At 35.4% G+C, this 22047-nt stretch overlaps 1 protein-coding gene across 3 annotated transcripts in view; it reads right to left on the bottom strand.

Annotated features, from left to right (window-relative positions):
• SEC24B (SEC24 homolog B, COPII coat complex component) overlaps nucleotides 1-22047 on the bottom strand; it is a 41226-nt gene that overhangs the window by 1825 nt on the left and 17354 nt on the right. For 2 of the 3 annotated variants that reach the window (XM_042812284.1, XM_042812285.1), the window contains 18 exons: nucleotides 19591-19671; nucleotides 17636-17817; nucleotides 15674-15858; nucleotides 14541-14643; nucleotides 13529-13655; nucleotides 12840-12949; nucleotides 11820-11932; nucleotides 10449-10567; nucleotides 10055-10110; nucleotides 9552-9758; nucleotides 8847-8970; nucleotides 8091-8249; nucleotides 7462-7635; nucleotides 6693-6803; nucleotides 5858-6033; nucleotides 4081-4218; nucleotides 2221-2325; nucleotides 1114-1206 (listed from right to left, as the gene is read on the bottom strand). In XM_042812284.1, coding sequence (XP_042668218.1) covers nucleotides 1114-1206; nucleotides 2221-2325; nucleotides 4081-4218; nucleotides 5858-6033; nucleotides 6693-6803; nucleotides 7462-7635; nucleotides 8091-8249; nucleotides 8847-8970; nucleotides 9552-9758; nucleotides 10055-10110; nucleotides 10449-10567; nucleotides 11820-11932; nucleotides 12840-12949; nucleotides 13529-13655; nucleotides 14541-14643; nucleotides 15674-15858; nucleotides 17636-17817; nucleotides 19591-19671 — 2363 coding nt within the window. Of the gene's footprint in view, nucleotides 1-1113; nucleotides 1207-2220; nucleotides 2326-4080; nucleotides 4219-5857; nucleotides 6034-6692; nucleotides 6804-7461; nucleotides 7636-8090; nucleotides 8250-8846; nucleotides 8971-9551; nucleotides 9759-10054; nucleotides 10111-10448; nucleotides 10568-11819; nucleotides 11933-12839; nucleotides 12950-13528; nucleotides 13656-14540; nucleotides 14644-15673; nucleotides 15859-17635; nucleotides 17818-19590; nucleotides 19672-21406; nucleotides 21470-22047 lie in introns of all 3 variants that reach the window. The other variant, XM_042812283.1, reaches the window with a different exon arrangement.

Here is a 22047-nt window from a genome sequence, read left to right as displayed (position 1 = left end):
AGTGCCAAAGATTTTAGAAAGCGAGCTCATTGAGGAAATAATCCTTTTAAAATGCTGCTTGCACATTTTCCCTGCTTTCTTCCCCTGTCGACCAAGTTCCTCTGAATTGCCTTTCGCACTACTAAGAGGTGAAATAAAACACAGAGAAACAAAATCTGAATCGTAAGCAAAGATGACAGCTGACTATTGGATGGGGAATGAGCTAAAACCAAACAAAACGTCAGCTTGCTTGAGTCATTCACTGAGATAAATACACTGCCTCCTGCTCTGATACAACGTAAGATGACTAATACGGTGAAAAAACTCCACACATTTAAAAACAGTTCTGCTGCTGCCTTTGTAGTAAATGAGTAAAGGATATAGTTTAAAAGCAAAGATGAACACTCGCGTGTTAGTTTTTTTCTCTCGTTTTTCATTAAAATAAATGCTATCTAACCACCTGATACTTTCTTAACCATCCTCTCATTTTGTTTCCTGAAAACAACGTCAACTAATTCTACCACCAGTTATAATACAAGGAAACAATTTTAAGTTGCTAATATGAACAAAATAGAAAACCCTTAACAAGCATTCAATTTTATAGCAGTCTTAAAGCTCACCGATCTTTCTGACCTGTTCTCATAACTTCCAATTTCATTTGTTCTTTCCCTTCATGCTATTCAAGCTCTATGAGCAGCAAATTTCTTCCTATGCGCTTCCACAAAAACACATTTAGATTTAGCTTTTAGAAATCACAAATGCAACAATTCCATTCAGAACTTTACTCGAATACCTTAAAAAAAGGTCCAAGAAAAGTTATCTGCAAAATTCCACACTGTATTTGTAAGCCCACGTGCATTAAAAAAAAACAAATAATCCCACAGAAGTCCCAAAAGCAGTAATGTTAATGAATAATTTTTGTCATTCAGTGAACACATGTACATTCTTTCCTTAAAAGCTTTTGACAACTTCTGCATCCTAGCGAGTTGTCAAGAAGTGAGACACGAGTTATTAAAAAAAAAAAAAAACATCTTATTCTCAATTGCATGATTAAAAACTGACAGTGCACAAAAACTAGATTAAATACAGATTCCAAATGTAAGCACTAAGCAGGACAGATCAGTAAATGCTTACCATTCTCTGGGGTATTGACGCATAGTTTGGATATCCGAGGACATCTTTTATGAAGTTGTTATCACAGTTCTTTCCAATCCAAATATAAAAATTCTGTAAGATATCAGAATCAGTTTAAATAAAGGTTAGTACCTACATTTTAGAAAAGGAGACAGGTAGAAACGTAATTACAATATTACCAGGAAACACTATTCATGCAAATTTATCACCTGAGAGCTTGTGTCACCAGCTGCACTCCACTTCTATATTCATTAATTCAACCCTACCTTAGGAATAATTGGTACCATTTGGAGTAAGATCATTAAAAGTAAAAAAAAAAAAAAAAAAAAAAAAAGTTAAAATGCAAATAAGGAAAGAGCAAGGATGCAGGATGTGTCTATGTTGGTACAGTTAATGCATTTTACCTCATAAAATAGAAAACCTAGATCTTACTAAAGTCGCACACCGGATCCAATTCTGCACACGAACTTCCACTCTCAACAAGTTACACAAAGCAGCATGTATCAAAACACACTGAAGCAATTATTGCTGACGTAAGGAGAGAGCAACTAGTTTGACATTCACACTTAGCTCCCAAACCCTCAAGTGCTTTCCTTCTACAGTGCCATTAGAGCAGTGCAATATTTTATCGCATTACAGGAGTAGCACTCCATTTGGTACCAGTAAGCGTTTTTTGGGTAATTCCTAAGATTAACTTCAACTGTATTTACAGGTTTTAATCAAGTCCTACAACTCCCCTGTTCTTGCAACTCTTACCTCATGTGAGCCACATACCATAAAACCACTGAGAGTTGTGCATAACTGAGAAAGCGCCCCCCTCGATGGCTAAGTGCTTTGTTAGACAGACTTTAGCCCCTGCAGTTTAATATCCATTAAAATAAACTTTTGAAAATGGAAATACATTATTGTCAGAAAAAAGAGTCGATACAAACTCTTGGCCAATTTATTTAGTGTGAAAAAAGGAACATTTTGCAACTTAATATACAATCTGTATTATAGATGTTCCAGAGGGCAAAATATGAAAGCTTTACACTGGAACTATTGTTGAAAACTGACTGCTTTTAACAATTCGGAGTGCACCTTGAATATATAAAACTAGTAACTTACTGAACCACAATCCATAAGGAAAGCTCCTTCTCTTGTCAACTTCTCTGCAGATAACTTCTGAAGAGGAGGCTGAGGAACAACTCTGTCATTCACATGTATTGTACTCTGTAAAGAAAACAACAGGCAGTAACACAGTAATATAAAAAAAAAATCGTACATCATTATTTTGTCTTAACCAGATGTGCCAAAAGAGGAAAAAGCACAGGTAATCTCCAGCAACATTTTGAGCATTCTCATGTAAAAAATGCTACATTAAATCTATATGATCGCACTTGTATCAACAAATTCTAACTTGTCATTTAACCAAAGCTTGCTTTATATTATTCTTTTTTTTTTAGATGATAAGTTCATTAAGCCAGAGCAATGCTGAAAAAAACTTAAACCAACGAGCCAAAACAACATCCAGCCATATTTCAGATTAAAATGGGATAAAGCTAAATAGCTATGAAGAAACCTGTGAAACATTTAGTGAATAAGGAGCAACACATTCTGGAGGATAAACACATCCCCACACAGAACAAGACTACAAACAAACAAACAAATAAATAAATAAAAATTCCATATTATAATACAAAAGAAATCAGGATTTATATGCAAACATGAAAATTAAGCTACTGCAGTTCACTTGTAGAAGTTCCATACTATGCTTAATAGTCCAAGAATTGAGTATTAACAGAAAAATTTGCAATTTTTTTTAAAGCTTACAATTTTCTACAGAAAGAGATTTAAGAGCAGCAATTCACATAAATATTTCAAAGTGAGCCAATATTAAACAGCAGATTAACACTCCTTTACGTAATTTAACATGAGGCTTAACTAACATCAGTAGGTTAAACAGACCCTATGCTTTACTGTTCCACTGGAAGCGACTAATCTGAAATCCTTTGCAAATAAAATTGAATCTCCCAAAAAAGATTGCTGCTGTTGGTTGTCTTTGTTTTGCTTTTTTACAGCACTCAGACTCTGAAATGCAGTGTTGTTAATGGCACTTGTGCGGAAACGATCTCGATAGGGCTACTTGAAGTTCACTTCTTAAATAGGGGGAACAAAAAATAAAAATCTGAAAAGCCTGACAAGTCAATACTGCTGAAGAATACTGTGAATTTATGGAATAATTTAAAAGACAGTTTGACAAGGTAAATAGCTTACACGTTGTGCTGAACAATATTAATTGCCAGAGCAAGTACTCAATTGCCTATACAGGTTTGTATGATACTTAAAAATGAACACTTACATGTCACGTTCTTTTTTTTGCAAAGCTAGTGTAAGGGCTGTAACTAAGCATGACTGATCACCTCAAGAAAACAATTAAAAACAAAACTAACTTACTTTCAGTTACAGCTGCCTTTGCTTATAAGTGAAATCTCATCTTACTTCTTACCACTGAATTCATTTCCTAAACCACCTCTGTAAAGGGCACATAATTAAAAACTAGTTTTCTTCTTAAAATATTTAATCGGACTGATCTTGATAGTCTAGACTTCATCCACAGCACAGAAACGTCTGAAAGCTGGTTAAACCAGCCATCTTGATCTGGTTTCAGCACACAAGAAAAATATTATGTACTCATTATATTTCATCCATTTCTCCTCAGACAACTCTAAAACTAAAACACACTGAATATGCATCTAAAGCATAGAATCTCTGCTTCCTTTATATGATTGAAAACCGTGGAATTATTGTAGTCACTGAAACAAGATGAAGAAAAACAAAAGTTTTCCTTAGCACGCATGTGAAAAACGCCTGGTTTACAATCCTGTTAACTGTTAAGACTCTCAGATGAATTACTGTAACACATTAAAGCTTAAAAGACGCTCCATTACAGCTTGAAAATGTTACACGTTAGGCTTCATACGTTACCTCTTCAATCAACTTGTCTATTCTGTACAGGTTGGGATGTATCATTTTCATCATGTGGACAAGAGGCTGACTCTTTATCTGGCACATTGCATAAACACGATCATCTAAGCGCGTACTAGTGCCTGTTCTAAAAGCTTTCTGTGGAAAAAAAAAAAAAAGCAAAAAAACATTGTTACTCAAATAATTCCCGTGTTTTATGTCACACCTAAACAGCCTATTTCCCAAATTCCGGTAGAGTCAAGCATACCTGTCTCAGACGTTAAAAACCTTTTTTAACAAAATAAATCATTTTAAAAACCTATTTTTAAAATGAAATACTAGTACTATGCTGGAAAATTCCTTCAAATGCAACTCGAATAGAATATAATTACAAAATTAGTCACTTATCCCTTCTTATAGATGAAAAAGAAGGATTTTTAAAAATGCCTCTATTTCATGTAACATTTGTACACAGTTGGCATTTCTCATTTTCATTCCTGACAAGCCTTACTGACTTACTCACTGACACAATGACCACAGGAAGGTAAGAACCCAGTAGGGTTCGAAAATGATACTTGCAAGGATAAGATTAAATCTGATTTTATATTACTAAAAATAAAATGTTAAGGAAAAGCTCCAGGATGGAAATACACTTCCACATTTTGTAGCAGAAAGTAGGTAATCATAGGATAACTTTCATTTTATAACTCTCCTTACTACTAACATTTCAGCTCTTTTTAGGAACAACTGGTAAACTACTGCTGTGAGAAACAACACGACGGAGAAAGCGCCTGACTGAAAGGAGAACAATATTCCTATAATCAAAATGCAAATTCACTTCTCTACCAAAGCTATGCATGCCAGTCATTTTTTTTCTTTCAGTTTCAGTTTTCCTTTATTTCAGGCTTTTTTATTATTGTTAATGGAGATAACTCTATAACTGCACTGAACTATTTCCACAGCCCCTATTACTTCTAATCTGTCTTTTACACGGATTCTTCTGATATCAAATGGTCATTTTTTCCTCATTCTAACTGACGTAATGGTTAAAAAGACCTAATCAGTACATTAGTCACTAAAGTCACCGCTACATCAAAGAAAAAATGATTTCAGTACGATTTACAACTGAACTTACAGAAAGCTTTGTTTGTAATAAGAAAGAACATTCAACTATCAAACAACACTCTTAAAGCTAAGACTTTTATCAAACATAAAAGCCTGTGTATGGTAAGCTCTCATTATATGCAAGTAATGAGTTCTTTAAGAAAGAATGAAGACATTTCTTAAAAAAAACCAAAAAACCAGTAACTAATTTTACAATAACTTTAAAATATTCCCTTTTTCCTCAGTAACTAATTTTCCTTCTTAGTACGTGAAAGTACAAAGAATATGTACTGAAAACTATTGGTTTTCTTCTTCATAAAATAAAATGAATTACTAGTAAATGGCTTACGAGAATCCCTTTAGGTACCATTAATTAGTTGCCAAGAACCTAAGAATTACTGTTACTATGTATTTTTTATATACTATATATACACACATAGTAAAAAAAAAAAAAAAAAAAAATCGATTAAAAACTACAAATTCAAGTAAAAAAAAAACTGTTCCAGCACTAATAATTTAAATAAGCTAATTTTTGTTTTGATCCTTCATGTTTAATTAAACATATACATATATAATTAAACTATATATACAGTTTTGGATAATTATAGCATAAGACAGACACTGCTTGATCTAGGTGAAAAATTACTCAAACTGAACCATGAATCAAACATCAATAGCTCTAACTTACACACACCTGTTTGAGAAGAGCTAAAACATAGAGTGGAAACAACTTGAGGGAATTTGGTGCTATCAGCATAGACTGCTGCAGGTTTGAGGCAGTTGACATATATGCTGACAAAGAGTCTACCACAGCATTAACTAAGGCATCTCTTGCGTCTGGAAGACTAGATGAAACTGAGCGATCCACAGCTGTTGGATAGAAGGATAAAAGAAGTTAGTAGAGTTTAATTCATTTGCTCCATTTTCCATAGAGAAAAGATCCCTTTCATGATGCTCTAAGGAGAGAAAAAAAAAAAAAAAAAAAAAAAAAAAAAAAGCACCACGCTGATCTGTACTTTCTCATTTCAGTTCTTGAGGAGATCTAATAATATGTTTAATCTGTGGTATACAGATGCATGTTCTCCCATCACTTCAATGGCACAATGGATAGGGCAACTTGAACTTCACTTTTCTCTGCTAAGAAAGGGCTACAAATCTTTTGGTTGGAGGAAGCCACCTGCTGGACTGAATGCACATTTACAAGAACATACAGAAGTACTGTTTATTTTTTTCTGATTTATTTGCCATACACTAGAATCCTACAGAGCCATACACATTCCATGGCAGAGATCATTCTGCCACTGAAGTAGCAACTGGTGACCAGCAAGTAGGAGATCAGCAAGGCTCCTCAACCCAGCAATGACAGGAAACTAACGCATAGAAGAGAACATCAGAAGTACTCTCATCTTGTTCCTTTCTTTTTCAAGCACAGGAAAACCAACAGGAAAAGGAATAGCCAGGCTTCATTCACGAATTTGTTTAAAGAGAACAGGAGAAAAGATATTTTAATCTTTCTGACCTGTACTCACCCATGTTTGCTAAGAGGCATACAACTGCTTGTACATCAGCTCCTGCATACACATCAGTCAGTGAATTTACTACAGGCAAGCAAAGTGTGTGCACTCGAATTCGACGTTCACCTACAAAAAAAAAAGTAGGAATCATCACACAGTATTCATTGGCAGCAGACGATATACAACAGGAGATCGTATTTCCTCTCATCTGAGATACAAGCTCTTCGTAAAAAGAACACTAGTCAGGGAATTTGCTGTATCATCATCTCCTACCCTTGTCTTTAATTCAGAAATGCTCTGAAGTATTTAACTTATGAGTCAGAACAGGTTCATAACAAAGCAGTAAACTGTGTTTTGATCCTACAGACGAAGTACGTAGCTTTCCATTCCAAAATTTTGGGAAGACATCTTCCACAACAGAAAGTGGCTGCTATTCTTTATGCCCACTCAAAATACTAGAAACTGGCTCAGGTCCATCACTCTCCTAGCTCTGATTCCGCATGAAATGTCAAACACGTTACTGCTTAAAACAGTAGTATGACTTTTAAATAAAATTCTTCAGCAAGATCACTTTACTTAAAATGGAGATAAACTACCAACCTCCAGCAAAATAGTGTTTGTGAAGACTTACTGAATGTGACTAACTGCCAAGCAGGCTCCTTAATTTTGACAAGATTCCCCTAGGCTACGAAGACAAACAAAGACCTGTGCAACTAGCTATACAAACATCATAGTGAAAACAAAACAAGCGCAAACAGTGGCAAATTCATTTGAATCTCATTACCTTTGCTGGAAGTGTACAAAAGAGCAGTTTGAAAACAAGCTAAAGATGTGTCAGTCAGACTCTCCTCAATGGACATTTGTACTGCAAACCCAGCATCAGGATTGACGTTGGCGAGAGACAGTAAGTCAGTAGATCGGACAAAAAAGTTCCCATGAAAAGTGTGTATTGAGAGACCTACAAGTAGATCAAATAATTCAGACAGTACAGTTAACAGTGTGAAAAATTCTGGTAAATATTTAAAACCCACAGGCACTCTATGTTTAAAAACAGGGAAATATATACTGAAAATATTTACACCAAATATTAAGCAGAATCAATTATTACACTCATCAGACATTTCAGAGTGGTCCTGTAGATTTCGTGTTCAATTCTGACACTCCAAACTGACTACTGCTCTTACACTATACATTTCAACTAAATTGAAACTGAAATGGCACAATCTTAACTAAACAAAGAAAAAAAAAAAAAAAAAAAAAAAAAAGACCCCATTACCCAAATGGAAAAAGCTAATGCAACAGCTGCTGTGGAGGTTGCCAGTATCTTACTCTTCCGTGAAAGATAAGCACATTCAAAATAACAGTTCAAATGTTTACATCAACTTTCTCATATGTAACAGTATCTTAATATACCTTTTGTACATCTTATGCGCATAACCGCCTCAAATCCTATCTTCCTGGTAAGGTATCTTTTAAGGTCTTTCTGCAGTTTTTCAGCCTGAGCAGGATTATGGCTATGGTGGAAAGATGGGTAATAATAGATGCATCCTGCAGAGTACTTGGACATGCAAGCTGTGAAGAACAAAAAGATACGGTGAAGAAGTAAACCAAGACGTAAAAATTGCATACAATGTTCTGCAAGCCACATCTCTACTGACCTTTTTCCCGATGTGAACTACATCTGTATGACAAGAACTGTCTGTGACTCAGTTCACTGAAGACATTAATATTAAGTCACTTCAACACGCAGTGACCATTTACTTCAACATCCCCAACTACCTTCAGCAACTAAGACAGGAGTGCACATCCAAATACTGTTTGTCTGCACTATCAAAGCTGTGCACAGACAAATTTTGGCTTAGTACAGAAAGGTGAGAACAGCTCACAGCTCTCCTCTCTGATTAAACTTCATTCATTTCCTGCCGTCAGACTGCTTTCTGTTTTTGAGTAGAAAGGTACTTCCTGGTTTAAACCTGAGATCTCAGAATAAATTATCTTTGATGACACTAATCCAATACTCCTGTTCTTTACTGATATCAACTTCAAAGTCAACGCCTCAGCAGCATTAGCTGCATTTACAGAAGTGCCAAATGAGTGACACAATTAAAGAATAAAACAAACAAACAAACACTATGGAAGGAATAAATACATGTGTTAGGTACTCCTTACCAAGGGAAGCTAGATCAGAATATTGTGAACTTAAGAGAAATAAATCCACAGCAGTCTGCTGGCCTGAGCAGTCCAATGCCAACTTTTTATAGAAATCTGTTGCTGGACCAAGATGCTGGACCACCTTTGGTGAAAAATTACACAGGAAACAATTAGACCACTGAATGTGCTCCCTTAAGACATTAAGAAACAATAGACGTACTGTTTAATAGCAAAAGTTACCTCTACGCAATTCTTTATAGGCATTTTTAAATAAAATTTTATGTTGCATGTTACTTTAGTTCACCTTTATAAGCAGTTATAATTCTTTTAGAGAAGTTTACACACTCATGCAAATAAAAGTTAATATAATTACAATAAACTAGTAGATATTGTTGTCGGCCTTATAAATACATTAAGAAATCATGTTTGAAGTGTACAGGTCAATACATTCCTCTTATGTACACTCAAAGCCCAAGCTGATGACAAATGGATTAGAAGATGCACATGCTTTCTTTTCCTTATTAAGAAAAGTTCTAGACCAAAGGCCCAAAGAACAGTTCACGTGCAGTACCACAAATGTATGCTTAAATTAGTGACCGCACACATTCGTTAACTCTGTGCATTTCAAATTTAGTGAACTGCAATAATGATCTGCAAGCTCTGCAAGTCAGAGAGACATGTCCAGTCATTAGACTCCTGAGATGTATACCTAAGCTTTTATACCTTTGTGCTCGACCTTTGATTGGGATCTTCTCTGGAATGCAAAAGCCCTGCGCCCAAGGATGGTAACTGAGTTTGAAAAACAGATATCCGACCTCCCGTTGGAGACATCAGTTTAAATGCAGCCTGAAGAGCAGAGCCCAAGGCGCTGTGCGTTTCTCTTGTATTAGTGAACATATTTGGCAATGCATTCAACAGATCTTTTATTAGCTGCAAAGACAGATTAAAAGCTGTTTATGAGATTTGCAAGCTTCAGATTTTCTGCTATTTCTAACAAGTTGTTTTGCCGTAACAATCAATACCAAATAGCTTAGCTTCGATAGGGGGAAACAAAATAGTAACGCTAAAAAACAACGTGCCAAATGAAGTGTAATATTTTTTATAGCTAGGAAGTAACATTACATTTACACATTATGCAGATAGTCCTGAATTCAAACTTTAAAAGGAACTTTCATTATGAATATTTAACTGCTTAACTGTGATAAGCTAATTTTGAGTAACCATACCTCTTTGCTTTCATGGAGGTTTACTAGTAAGCCATCTGGTGTAGGTAGGAAAATATCTGTAGAAAAAAGGGAAAAAAGTTAATAAGGAAACAACAACATTAACATAGAACAAAACATTTCATTGCTCACTGCTGTAACTGCCACCAAATAAGGTCTACTTTTCTGAGAGATAAGTAACCTTTACAAAGCTTGCTTTATTCAAAGCCAAGTTAATGTTTGATTTTCACTTTTTAAGCATCAAGTATTCAGTAGATAGCATATGATTATTTTTCAAAAATATATTCCCTATAAATTCAATAAAATTCACCTAACACTGGAATATTCAAGAGACTCAAATCTTTCTGTTAGAGGGACAAAATACAAAAATTTATGTCTCCGCTTTCTTGGGACTTACCATCAATATCTGAAACAATGAGCATCTGAGGCTGAGATAAACCTTCTTGCAAGTTGTAAAACTGAACAGTGCTGTCAAATGTTATGAATCCTATTCTTGTTCTTGAGTCTCCAGGCAGCCTAAGCATTAGCAGAAGAAAAAGACAACCATTAGGCTCTACGTTTCTCACTCATAAAGAACATACATATATGTAAAGCTTCTGCTAAAGTTCATCAGTTCACTTACGAAGGTGAGAAGAAAACAGAAAAGGACAGTCCCCTACGAAGACAGGCTGAGGAAGCTGGGCTTGTACAGCCTGGAGAAAAGAAAGCTGCGGGATGACCTCAATGCATCCTTTCAGTACCTAAAGAGAGCCTACAAACAGGAGGGGAATCAACTCTTCGAGAGGGTTGATAACTGCAGGGCAAGGGGAAATGGTTTTAAGTTGCAGGAGGGAAGATTTAGGTTGGATGTCAGAGAGAAGTTCTTTGCAGAGAATAATGAGGTGCTGGAACAGGCCCAGAGAGGTTGTGGATGCCCTGTCCCCAGAGGTGTGCAAGGCCAGATTGGACGGGGCCCTGGGTCTCGTATTAAATGGGGAGGTTGGCCCATATTCTTATGTACGGCATTACAAACACATGACATTTTATGATTTTTCCTAAAAATGAGACTCTGAACAAAGACTAATATAGTATTTGTAAGTGAAGAATTTTATGTATGTGTTGGTGCCTTTATCAAAAATGAAAATTTTAAGTTTCCTAATAAGATGCTGTGGAAAAGAATTTCCAAAGAAAGGTTTCCATACGATGCGTATCATTTTTTGAGACGCACGAGCACAGTGAAGTTCATCGGTCCTCCCACAAAAAGCACCAACAAAAATTCCAGATGTTGTTCTAGTGCAAAAATGAGGGACGTACAGAAGGTGGCACAGATAGACACAGCTAACTGATGTAAAAAACCCAAACTGACTGTACAATTCAACTAGGCAGCTTCACACTAGCCGTTACAACATTTCATTATGCAGCACCTCAGCTGTTTCAGCATCTGAAGGCTGGCCAAAATCTGTCATTGAACTATTTTTGTTGTTCCTAATTATAAATGAGCATTTTACATCTTTGTTCATATTCTTAGAAATTACAGCTCTATATTCTTCACAGATTCACCTTTAACCACAAAATGGGAAGACACTTCTCAGTTGCGCTATTTTATTGTACTGTTATTACCGCTGTTCCTGTTTTTAAGACGTGAACGTTTCATTTCAGAATCTTGTGAACTTCTGTCCCTGAGGGACAGCACTTTTAAACATCATATGCAAGTTGTCTTCAAAACTTTAGGTTACTACAATTCGTAAACACTTATTAGCTAATTTTAAGAGATTACTTATATTCTTACTTGTCCAGGTTTTCCAGCAATGAATTGCAGACTATTGTCAAATATCCAGCATCCACTGCATTATGAGAGACATCTAGAACAAATAAATACACCGCAGGCTGAGGAGGACGAAGCTACAAAGTGAAAAAAAAAAAAACAAAAAAAAAAGAAACACAAAAATCATAGTTAAAGAAATGTTAAAGAACTTCAGTCAATAGAAGGGTGACAAAGGGAATATTTAAAATAATGCAAGCTACACATCGTACCAAAGAATAAAATTAACTAACAGCCAGGTGAATAAATTCTTATATAAAAATAATTCCCAGTGGTTAACACTCCTTATTTGCAACAGTATACAACATTATGTTTCAGAACAAAAAAACAATTTGTTAGACTCTCCTTCCAACACTAAACTCTAGCATCAAGTTTTTCTCCCAGATACAGAATTTACTTTTCTAAACTCATTGGTCTTTCAGAATGTGGACAACACGATACATTAATCCGTGCTAATAACAGTCTATTTACAACTACATAGCAAGCTCTACTTATTCATTCCCAAACATATCGGCCACAGTGCTCCAATTCCATTTCAAAAGAGCAATTTACTTTTGCTGCAATTAACACTGTCATTATGAACAGGGCCAATTTCCAAGCTTTGTTTATCATTCTTAAGACAAGACTACTATTACAGCAATCATAGGTTGATTACTGGTTAGAAACATAATAATAATTTGAACCCAGCTCTCTTGTTATTTCACAACCAGCTTTTCAAAACCTCTTCACTAAAAGGGAAAATCCAGAAACCGCACTGTACCACAATCAAAACAGACTGTGTAATGTTAAAGTGCACTGGATTGAATATATACATTTGCCAAAACTCAAAAAAAATGTGAGCTTTAAGTGTTCTCTGGTCTTGGAGTACCTTTATAGGAAAATCACTACATATCACCTGAGCAACATGCCATGTTCAACGTTAACTTCAAGTGCATTTATATTAACGTGCAATTCTGTGGAAGCTCACCACAACAATTTATTTATTACCATATAGTCAGAGGAAGCAATGAACTCCACTGTAGAATTTTGGACCTCTGGCCGTTTGTGCGGCTCTCCATAAGATCGCGTCAGAGGATTATACATAAATTCTTCAGGGACTAGGAAAAAAAGAAGTTTCCAGAATTTATATGCTTGCTAGCAAATAAAAACAATTACTGAAATGAACACAGACAGATTTCAATAATTAATAGGAAAAATATTCGCATTAAGGATACAAGACAAAAAGCATCCCATATATCAAAGTTAAAAAACTAGAAATGAAAAAAGCTTCATTTTCAACAGTAAAATAACCCAAACGTTAAAAGAAGGAATGCAAATTGAGTCTTTCACAACAAGCTTCAATCTCTACTGCTTATCATAATATCAGGCTTAGATTGCACACAGTATTTAGCTGTCATCATCCGTCCAGTTGCACGTTACAATGGCAGTTGGTGGTGTAAATTGATTTTATTACACAAGTAAGCCGGGGTAATTTGATTACATTCTCAGTCTCCCACAGAATTGCAAAATGATTTTTTCTTAAGAAATGCACAATAACTGACAAAATTCAGATACTTAAACAAACATCTTCAGATTACTATCATTTTAATCTATTTAAGAATATCCCACGGAGTGATACAATGCAAATACTAGAAATATATTATATTAATGCAAGCTTCTTCTGTTACAAAACTTACCATCATTAACTCTATAACATAAATTACATTTCCACCTCCTTTGATCAATGAAAGAAACAAAAGGGTTGATGTATGTCCTGCAGGACCTGCACCTCACTATTGTGCTTGATGTTATCACTGGTAATTGCTAAAACAAAAGAATAGAAAGTTGTTACAAAGGTAGCTAATACATTTTATGAAGACCATTATTGTGCAGCACAGTGTATAAAAGCTTCAAAAGACATTCTATCATTTTTCATGATCTTTTCTAGACCATTTTCACAGTGTGTGACAATGCCTATTAAAAATCTCTTTAAGATCAGAAGTAATAATTTCAATTATCTTAATCCAAACTCATTAATCTCAGATGCTACACTACTTCAAATAAAATTAGTCAGCCATAGTAATAAGGCTAACTACAGTAAGATTTGTTATTAAAGGACAAATTGTGACCACGGATGCTCAGACAGCAAACCTTACATGCTAAAAAATTCCCAGAAATAAAAGAAGGCTGTATCAGATAACTTGTCAACCTTTTTACATAATTATAAACAAGCTAGATGGAATGGAACAGCAGCTCAACAGTTTTAACATAGTTTCTACCTTTCAATCTTATATTGTGTGTAGCATCTATTGCCTGTATTACTGGCACAATAAATGCTGTCATGTTAGCATTGCCTTTCAAGAAAGCACTGTGAACACCTTTTCAAAAAGCATCCCATAGCTTTGATCCTCACACTCCAAACTTCAATTCAGAGCTCCAGAAAACCACCGGCAAACAAATCTTTGTTCGCCATTTCAACAATAAGGAAAAAAAAAAAAAAGGAGGGCAAGTCCCAAGCTTTTCCCTTATCAATTTCAATGAGGCAGCAATTTCAAGATTTAAATTCTCTCTTTTGATTCCCAAACTTTTTTTTTTTCAGCACCTTCTGTTATATTTAGTAATTACAGGTCATTTTATCTTATTCTGTCTGATCCAAAAAGGATATTAGAATATATTAAATAAATACACTAAAAAAGTAAGCTACTTTACCGTTAAGTCTCTGAAGGGATGTAGCAGCAAACCCAGAGGAAGTTTAGCTTTATTTAACAAAGCCTGCGTCTGTGGAATATTTGTCAATGTACATCGAAATGAACTGAAAAGAAATAAAAGCATTTCATTGAAAATGATTTTGTTTTAAACATGCTAAAAACACTGTGTTAACTCCTGATTTTAAAGAACCCTGACATTTAAGAAAACTTGTATTTTACAAAGCTGATTTAAAGAGTAATGGAAAAGGAATTAAAAAAAAACTTTCAGAAGAATTGAAGTAGACTCCCCTACATCACTTAAGTAGTTCTGTAATACATATACAGCAAAACAAACTTGAAACAAAGAAAGAACTGCTTTAAATACATTTAATTTAAAATGACAGGTTTTATTCATTCTCAAAATCGTATTTTGTTTTAACAAGGGAACTAAAGAAGGAATCGAGCATTCACTAGTCCAAGAAAGCAAAATTTATGTAAAAGAAGGCAGCAGAAGAGTACGTAAAATACCGAGACGATCAAAACCTTTTATATTCATGCAATACAAAGTACAGGACTGATTTCAAATTAGAAGTAGTGCTAAAGAAATCCAAAGCGTCAGCAGTACTGTACATGCCTAAGACTGATTATATCCTCATTTCTGACCTATTTTCTGGTGGGACAGTGCATTGCCAACAGGGCAGCCATACGAGTCAATCTGGAGCAAAGAATATATATCCTTTTCTAATTAGAATTAAAGTGCCTGGGGGAAAGTAATTTTCACTATATTGAGATGCACCTGACTTGAAATAGCAGATGGATGTTAATTGGAGGTAAAATTATTCATCATAATTGCAGTATTACAGTGGTTGAACATACAGTTTATTCTTTTATTTATTTAAAGACAGATAACACAAGGCAAAGATGCAGCAGGTTTCTTTGTGTTTTAAGCTACACTCATACTGCATATAAAGCATTCTGATGGCAGGACAACTTCCTATTTTGCATAAAGATGCAGATGACAAACTTATTTTTGAGTGAAGGGAATTATACTATTACAAAGATTTCAAAACAGTAGCCTGCTTTAAATTATTTGTAACATCAAAAAATAAGTAAGCCGTCACTGAAGCACATAGCACATAGACACAGTATACTTACTCCGGACTGCAGTTTAATTTCCTAAGATCAGAATTCAAGTTCGGCACAGGAGCTGGAACTGAAGATACAGGTAAAATATTTCTATCCTGTGTAAGGTTTACAGGCCTCAAGCCTTCTGGCTGCTGAGAATGCTGCAGACTTAACCCTCCTAAGGAAGAGGACAGCTGGTTCACACCTGGATATTGCTGAAAAAAAGAAAAAAACGAAACGCCCCAAGAGCATTGCAAACTGATAAACACACAGTTACATTTACATAACTATCTTAAATCTTCTTGTAATTTTTCTTCTTCCAGAGCTCTATTAAAAAGGATACCAACAGTAGTTATAACAACAAAACCAGACAAACAAGAATATCGTTTCACAGCAGTGATTTAGAATATGTTTCCCGGGACCAAATTCAAACACAATATACAAACTGTCACTGGAAGTGACAGCTGAAAGCTTTAAGCTTTCCAGGATACAGAGAAATACCTAACTAGAAAGACTGAGGAGATTTCTTCCCTCTTTGAAGATGTTAGTGAAATTCATCCAAAGTAAAGAAAAACATTTTAAACATACATAAATATATTTATTTTTAAATATAGTAACCACCACAGAAGAAGAGAAAAGGTTAGGTTAGAAGGCATGTCAGTTCTGGCAGTCCAAAACACTCTCATCAAGCAGGGCTAACAAGAATGCTCACAGTCTTGGCCAGGTAAATTCTGAAAGTGCTCAAGGGGATAGAAGACTTCATAGCACAACCTGTTTTAATGCTTCCCCAATCCCATTCTGGAGAACTTTCATTTTATACGTACAACTGGAATTTCTCCTCTCACATCCAGCAATTTTTTATCCTTCTTGCTGTGTGCTCTTGAAAAGAACCTAGCTCTCTCTTCACTATACAACACGTGATATATGACTGGAGACTGAATTTAAGATGCTCTCTTCTCCTTGTGTCTCCTCAAAGAAGTCTAGAATTTCATAATAAGCCTTGCCACTTTTATGAAAGGACACTACAACGTTCTTGAAAACTTAGGAAGATAAAACCAGGTACCTTTAAAGCCCAGCGGTTTTAATTTAAAACAACTTCAGATTCATTACGTAAGACATTTAAATTAAAACTAAGCTATCATAATAAAAAAGACTAACACTTTTAAAAGAGATCACAAAACTGTAAGTTTTCCAAATCAATAATGGATGCTCAAGAGGCATTTGATTTTCCTAAAAAACACAAAAACATAAAAATATGTAGACAAATCTACACTGAATAGAATGATTTTTTTCAATTGAAAATTAAGCATTTTCTCTATATATCATATTTTACACTACCTTTGTAACCAAGGAAGGCTTTGTGGCTACTACATGCTTCCTTAAGGTATTATGCTTAGCTCAATAAGGAATTCTGATCACTGACAACAATAGCTTTGGTGACATTTGCTTGCTGAGCATTATTACAGAAAAAGCAGCGTATACAAATCAGTGGGCTTGTTTTTCTACATGCCTTTACACACATCTTAGCACTGCTAATGAGAACTGGGTACACAACTGTTTGGGTCTTTGGTGCTCTCTGGTACCCAGGAGATTAGAACAGAAGCAAGCAGCCAGCCACATCATGCACCCCAGTTTTGAGGAGCTCTTTCATCTGGACTCCAGGCAACACCTTACTTGTAAGATGGTTCAGTGGTGTAAGTGGGCCTTCCCTATTGTTTCCATCAATGAAGTATAGATCTTTAGAACAATAAATCGTAAAATTGTAGCTGCTATTAATAACTGGATTAATTAGCAAAAGCGAAGCGGCTGTGCTTAATTACTTGGCAACACACTTCAAAATTCAGTTCAAAAGCCTTCCAAGGAACTCAGAGCTAGATCAGCGTGACACTCAACATTTACTCATTCACAAATTACAAACATAAAATGTTAAAAAGAAATATTCAGAAAAGACTTCTTGTTACATCAAGTAACTTTCAAAATAAAAATATGAACCTGCGGATAATGCTGAAACCCAGGATGGTGGCTTGGATTAGTGGGCTGCACAGGAGTAGGCGGTGCTGTATTTTGGTAGGCAGGTTGCAGTGTTGGATATCCATAACCAAAGGGCTTGGAAGTTTTGGATGTTTGAGGGGCTGGTGGAGTAGGAACTGGGCTGCTGGTCACAGAGCGTGTCTCTGGAAGGACAAAAATACCCCTCAGATATTCAGTAGAATTTCAATTTCTTAGTTAAGACATCAACTCCTGAATGCATTTTAACAAGCAACATTTTTCCCATTTATAATTTTTGCATTATCCAGCAAGATTTTTTTTGCATTGATCGCATGTAAATAAGCCATTAGCAACTAAATCTACTGCAGCTGATGCCAAAAACGGGTTATACATGGGAAGATGACCATAGACCATGTATCTATTATCCAAAACTTCCAGATGTCATTCTGAAAAAAACCAAAAACAAACCAAAACAAACAAAAAAAAAAACCCAAACTCCACAGCTTTTAAAACAAGTTTTTCAATTAAAAAAGGAAAAAAAACCAACAAAACAAAAGCCACCCTCATACACTTCTGTACGTTATATTCCAGGATTTACTACTGATACTTAGTCTCTTCTGCAGCCACTTACGAATACTCTTAACACACACCATTGAGGTGAAAGTACTAATGCCTATATATAGACATAGTGCTTTTCTTGAAGAAATCCAAGCCCTCTTTCCTATTCCTGCAGCAGAGCTTTGGAGTCAGGATTGTTAAAAGTTAAAATGAAAGTAAATACACAGCCCTCAATCCATAAAAAATTTAACTATTGTTAAAAAAGAACAAAAACAAACAAAAAAAACCCAACAACCAAAACCAACAACACTATTCTTCCGAATTTAATGCTTCTGAATATGAGATAAGACTTAGAAGAATTTAGTCTTGGTAAAATCTGAAGAGAAGTGGCATATGAATCGCCCAAAAAAAACAATCTTGAAGAATCTGGATTTGGTTCAAACAGTTCAGATGGGTGGTGTAAAAATAAAAAGAATAAAAGTTAATCCTGCTACTCTTTGAAGGAAGCATAAGGAATAAGCCATTTTCAGAATAACTCTTCAACAAGACTAAAATGCTTGGTTATTATCTGAAAAATTAAAATTCATACTCCTGCAGTCATGTCTCTTGTGCCTTTACTGCACCAACCAGACCAAACAGGGAGAGCAGTATCAAGATTTTAGCTGACAGATTTTGCTTTACACAAGAACCCATAGACTGAGCAAACTACTGTGACATTCTTAGATGGTCAGATCCCCAAAATTAATCCATTATTTATAATATAAAAATATATAACATAATATTGACTAACATACCTACAAGCACCCTTGCCACCTGCTCCCAAAATGACGGATTTGAAGACTGAGGTAACCTTCAGATCACATAAAATAAACCTGACATTCCTGATATTTCTGAAGATTAAAATAAGCAGCATACCATCTATGTTTTTCAAATCTTCTTTGCATGTAGAAGAATAAAAAGAAAATAACCTGATCCAGCCATCTCTGCCAACTGCTATCTTTGATCTCTCAAAACTTCACATGGTGCATCTCAGCTATTATCAGCTGCTAAGCCTACACAATCAGGCACACAGCATAACTTAGAGAAAGATAACTGCTTTCACACAGAGCACACTTTCAGCACTGCCCTCAATATTATGATGGAAACTATGGCCTGTGATACAGAGAAATTTTTCTTAATTGTTACTCAAACTTCACTGTTAAATCTGTGAGAAGTGATTGAAAAAGCAAGGCTTGATCTCTCTGAAGGCTACCCCAGTTCCTATAAAGGAATTCCTCTCCCCTGTTCAATGATGGACAACAATCAACATCAGAAAGGGAAAAGAATCACAGACAGCAGAGACTTTAGTAAATTTAAACAAACAATTCAGAATTATTCATATGCAACAACACATGGATTACCTGGATAGCCACCTCCTTCCAGGGCATCATAATTGTTCAGAACAGGAGATGCACTGCTAGTAGTAGAAGAACTATCAAGTGCTAAGAAAAAAAAAAAGAGAAAACAAAAACTTAGGTGACTCAAATAGTAAATCTTTGAGACATTTTTTTCTAAAAACTCTGGTAAGGAACCGTGAAGATTTATTACCAAAAAAAAAAACAACAACCAAAACCTAACAACCACACAACAACAAACACCATGGCCTAAGACTTGAAAGCTATTACCACTGCAAAAAGGAGAGGAAAGAAGAGATGAATAATCAACGTATTTTTAGGAACTAACACAAAACAAATGGCAAAAGAGAGACACGTGGTAGGACAAAAGCAATGCAAAAAAGTTGTTTCTTGAAACCAAAAAAATTCTTCCAAGAGATTATTCTTTCTGAATCACATGAAACAAAGCGATGTACAACATTTTAAAAACAGACTGCTACAATTTCCTAAACAACTGCTAACAACAGAAGTCTCCCATCATCTTCAGAGTGATCACGCACCATCCCCACTTCAGGCCAAACTGAACCAATGTACCAACATGGTTGAGCTTTTGTTGGTTTTGCTGTTTGTTTTGTGTTCTAGAAACGAAAGGAAACCGGATTCAAGATTTTGTGTGTGGCACAGCTTTGCTTTGTCCTACTACTAAGAAGTCAAAATACGCTTTTACTAGGTCAACGAAATTTACTTAAGAGTTTAAGTAAGTTGTTTTTCATCTGACCAGAAGAGCTTGTTCTGCATTTCAAAAGAATACCAAGAAGATATACACACAACTCTGAACACACAAGACAACTTCAAGATCTCCCATTTAACCACCGTGTCACCAGTTAGACATTTTTCTCCACAATAAACTGTACTCACTAAAAGAAATCTATCTGGAATGCAGTTGCACATAAAATCAAATATTCTCTATCCTTAGACGATATTAATGATAGAATGAGTTACAAAAAATAACATTATATGCTTCCCAAGCTCTCCCTGGAGGGCAAGAGAAAACAAACTGACAAACAGAGAAAATAAGAAAATATTTCAAGCGCATGCTGGAAATAAAAATAATGCATCTTAGTCCTATTTCTACTAAACAGAAAACAGTATCAATAAAAACAAGCAGCAATTTTGACATACAGAGATGTTCTAGCTAAACTACGACCTCAGATATTCTGAAGCACAAACAGGATCTGCCTAAGAAAATAACATGAATTCCCTTCAGAGTATCCCATATAATTACTGAAGAGCTTACACATAAGGTCTTTCCTTCTTAAGACTGTTGACATTTTTGTAACACATTCTCAGAATAGTCAGGGTACCAATGAGGACAAGAATTAATACACACCTCACTGTCCACTGGGAACTATGTGGTTTACTACAAAAACAATGAGGTGTGCAGTTCCCTGCAGATCAGAAATACCTCTGGACTCTAAGGTGACTACATGCATCTAAAATTTTACCATTTTCCCTCAATAAAGAACACAAGAACTGCCATAAAATTAAATAGCTGCCTATACTTAAAATAAGCTCCAACAGCTGTTCATTTATTTTAGTACTTTAAGCACCAGACCAGAGGATGCTAGGAAAAAGGGGAAAAAAATTTTTAGAATTAAAAAATAATAATAATTATAGACACTATTCGGACAGAAGTGATACTTACAACATGCTTTTAAGATTATCTAGTTATTTTCATCAAAATAACTTAAGCTTTCACACAGTTAGCATGATAGTCAAAGGCCCCAGTACAAAAAAGCTTTGAAAACCTACAGAAAAACAGACAACCAGATGTACAACACACCTGTTTTTTGTAAAACCACTGGCACAGCCAGAGCTCGCAATCTGTCAGGATATATGTCAACCCCTGGTGACAGGGCATAAAAGAGGAAACTTGTTAGTTAGGCAGCTTATGCTTTGAGTCTAGATGCCCTTGCACTCTTCTGAGTTTTGAAAATGATGATAGTTCAAAGACCACAAGCTTTAATGGAAATACAGATCTTCACAATTTAGGATAGTAGAGAATAAGAGAATTTAGTCTCTAGTAGGGCTTGGGAGCAAAATAAGTAAAAAAAGGTTGTGGTAAAAGAAGCTCGGAGGTGGGGAGGGGATTAGGCAAACACAGTTTTCTGCAGAAAACTCAGTAGAAAGCCCAGCACAAAAAAAAACCCTCTATTCTTCAGAAAGCAAAGTTCAAACAGCATCTGCCTCACAGCCGCCAAAGCAAACTTTTCTTTGAGCTTTCTTTGGAAGGAACAGCTGCCGTTCAAGAAACACAACACACTGAATTTGAAAACCAGACAATTCTGTCAAATACAGACAAAATCCTTGCAGCCAAAAGCCTAACATTTCAATCAAGCAGGAGAAACTGCTTCCTAAAAAACAGTAACTGCATTTAGGTTGCCACAAAGCAAGCAGGTTAAAACTGAACCTATGTCTCTGAGC

The sequence above is a fragment of the Centrocercus urophasianus genome, unplaced genomic scaffold (genome assembly GCF_019232065.1).
Source record: "Centrocercus urophasianus isolate 14NV4802_14NV808 unplaced genomic scaffold, USGS_Curo_1.0 seq_13, whole genome shotgun sequence".
Lineage (NCBI taxonomy): Eukaryota > Metazoa > Chordata > Aves > Galliformes > Phasianidae > Centrocercus > Centrocercus urophasianus.
Note: the sequence above shows the minus strand (reverse complement) of the source record. Positions and strands in the feature narration are given on the sequence as shown.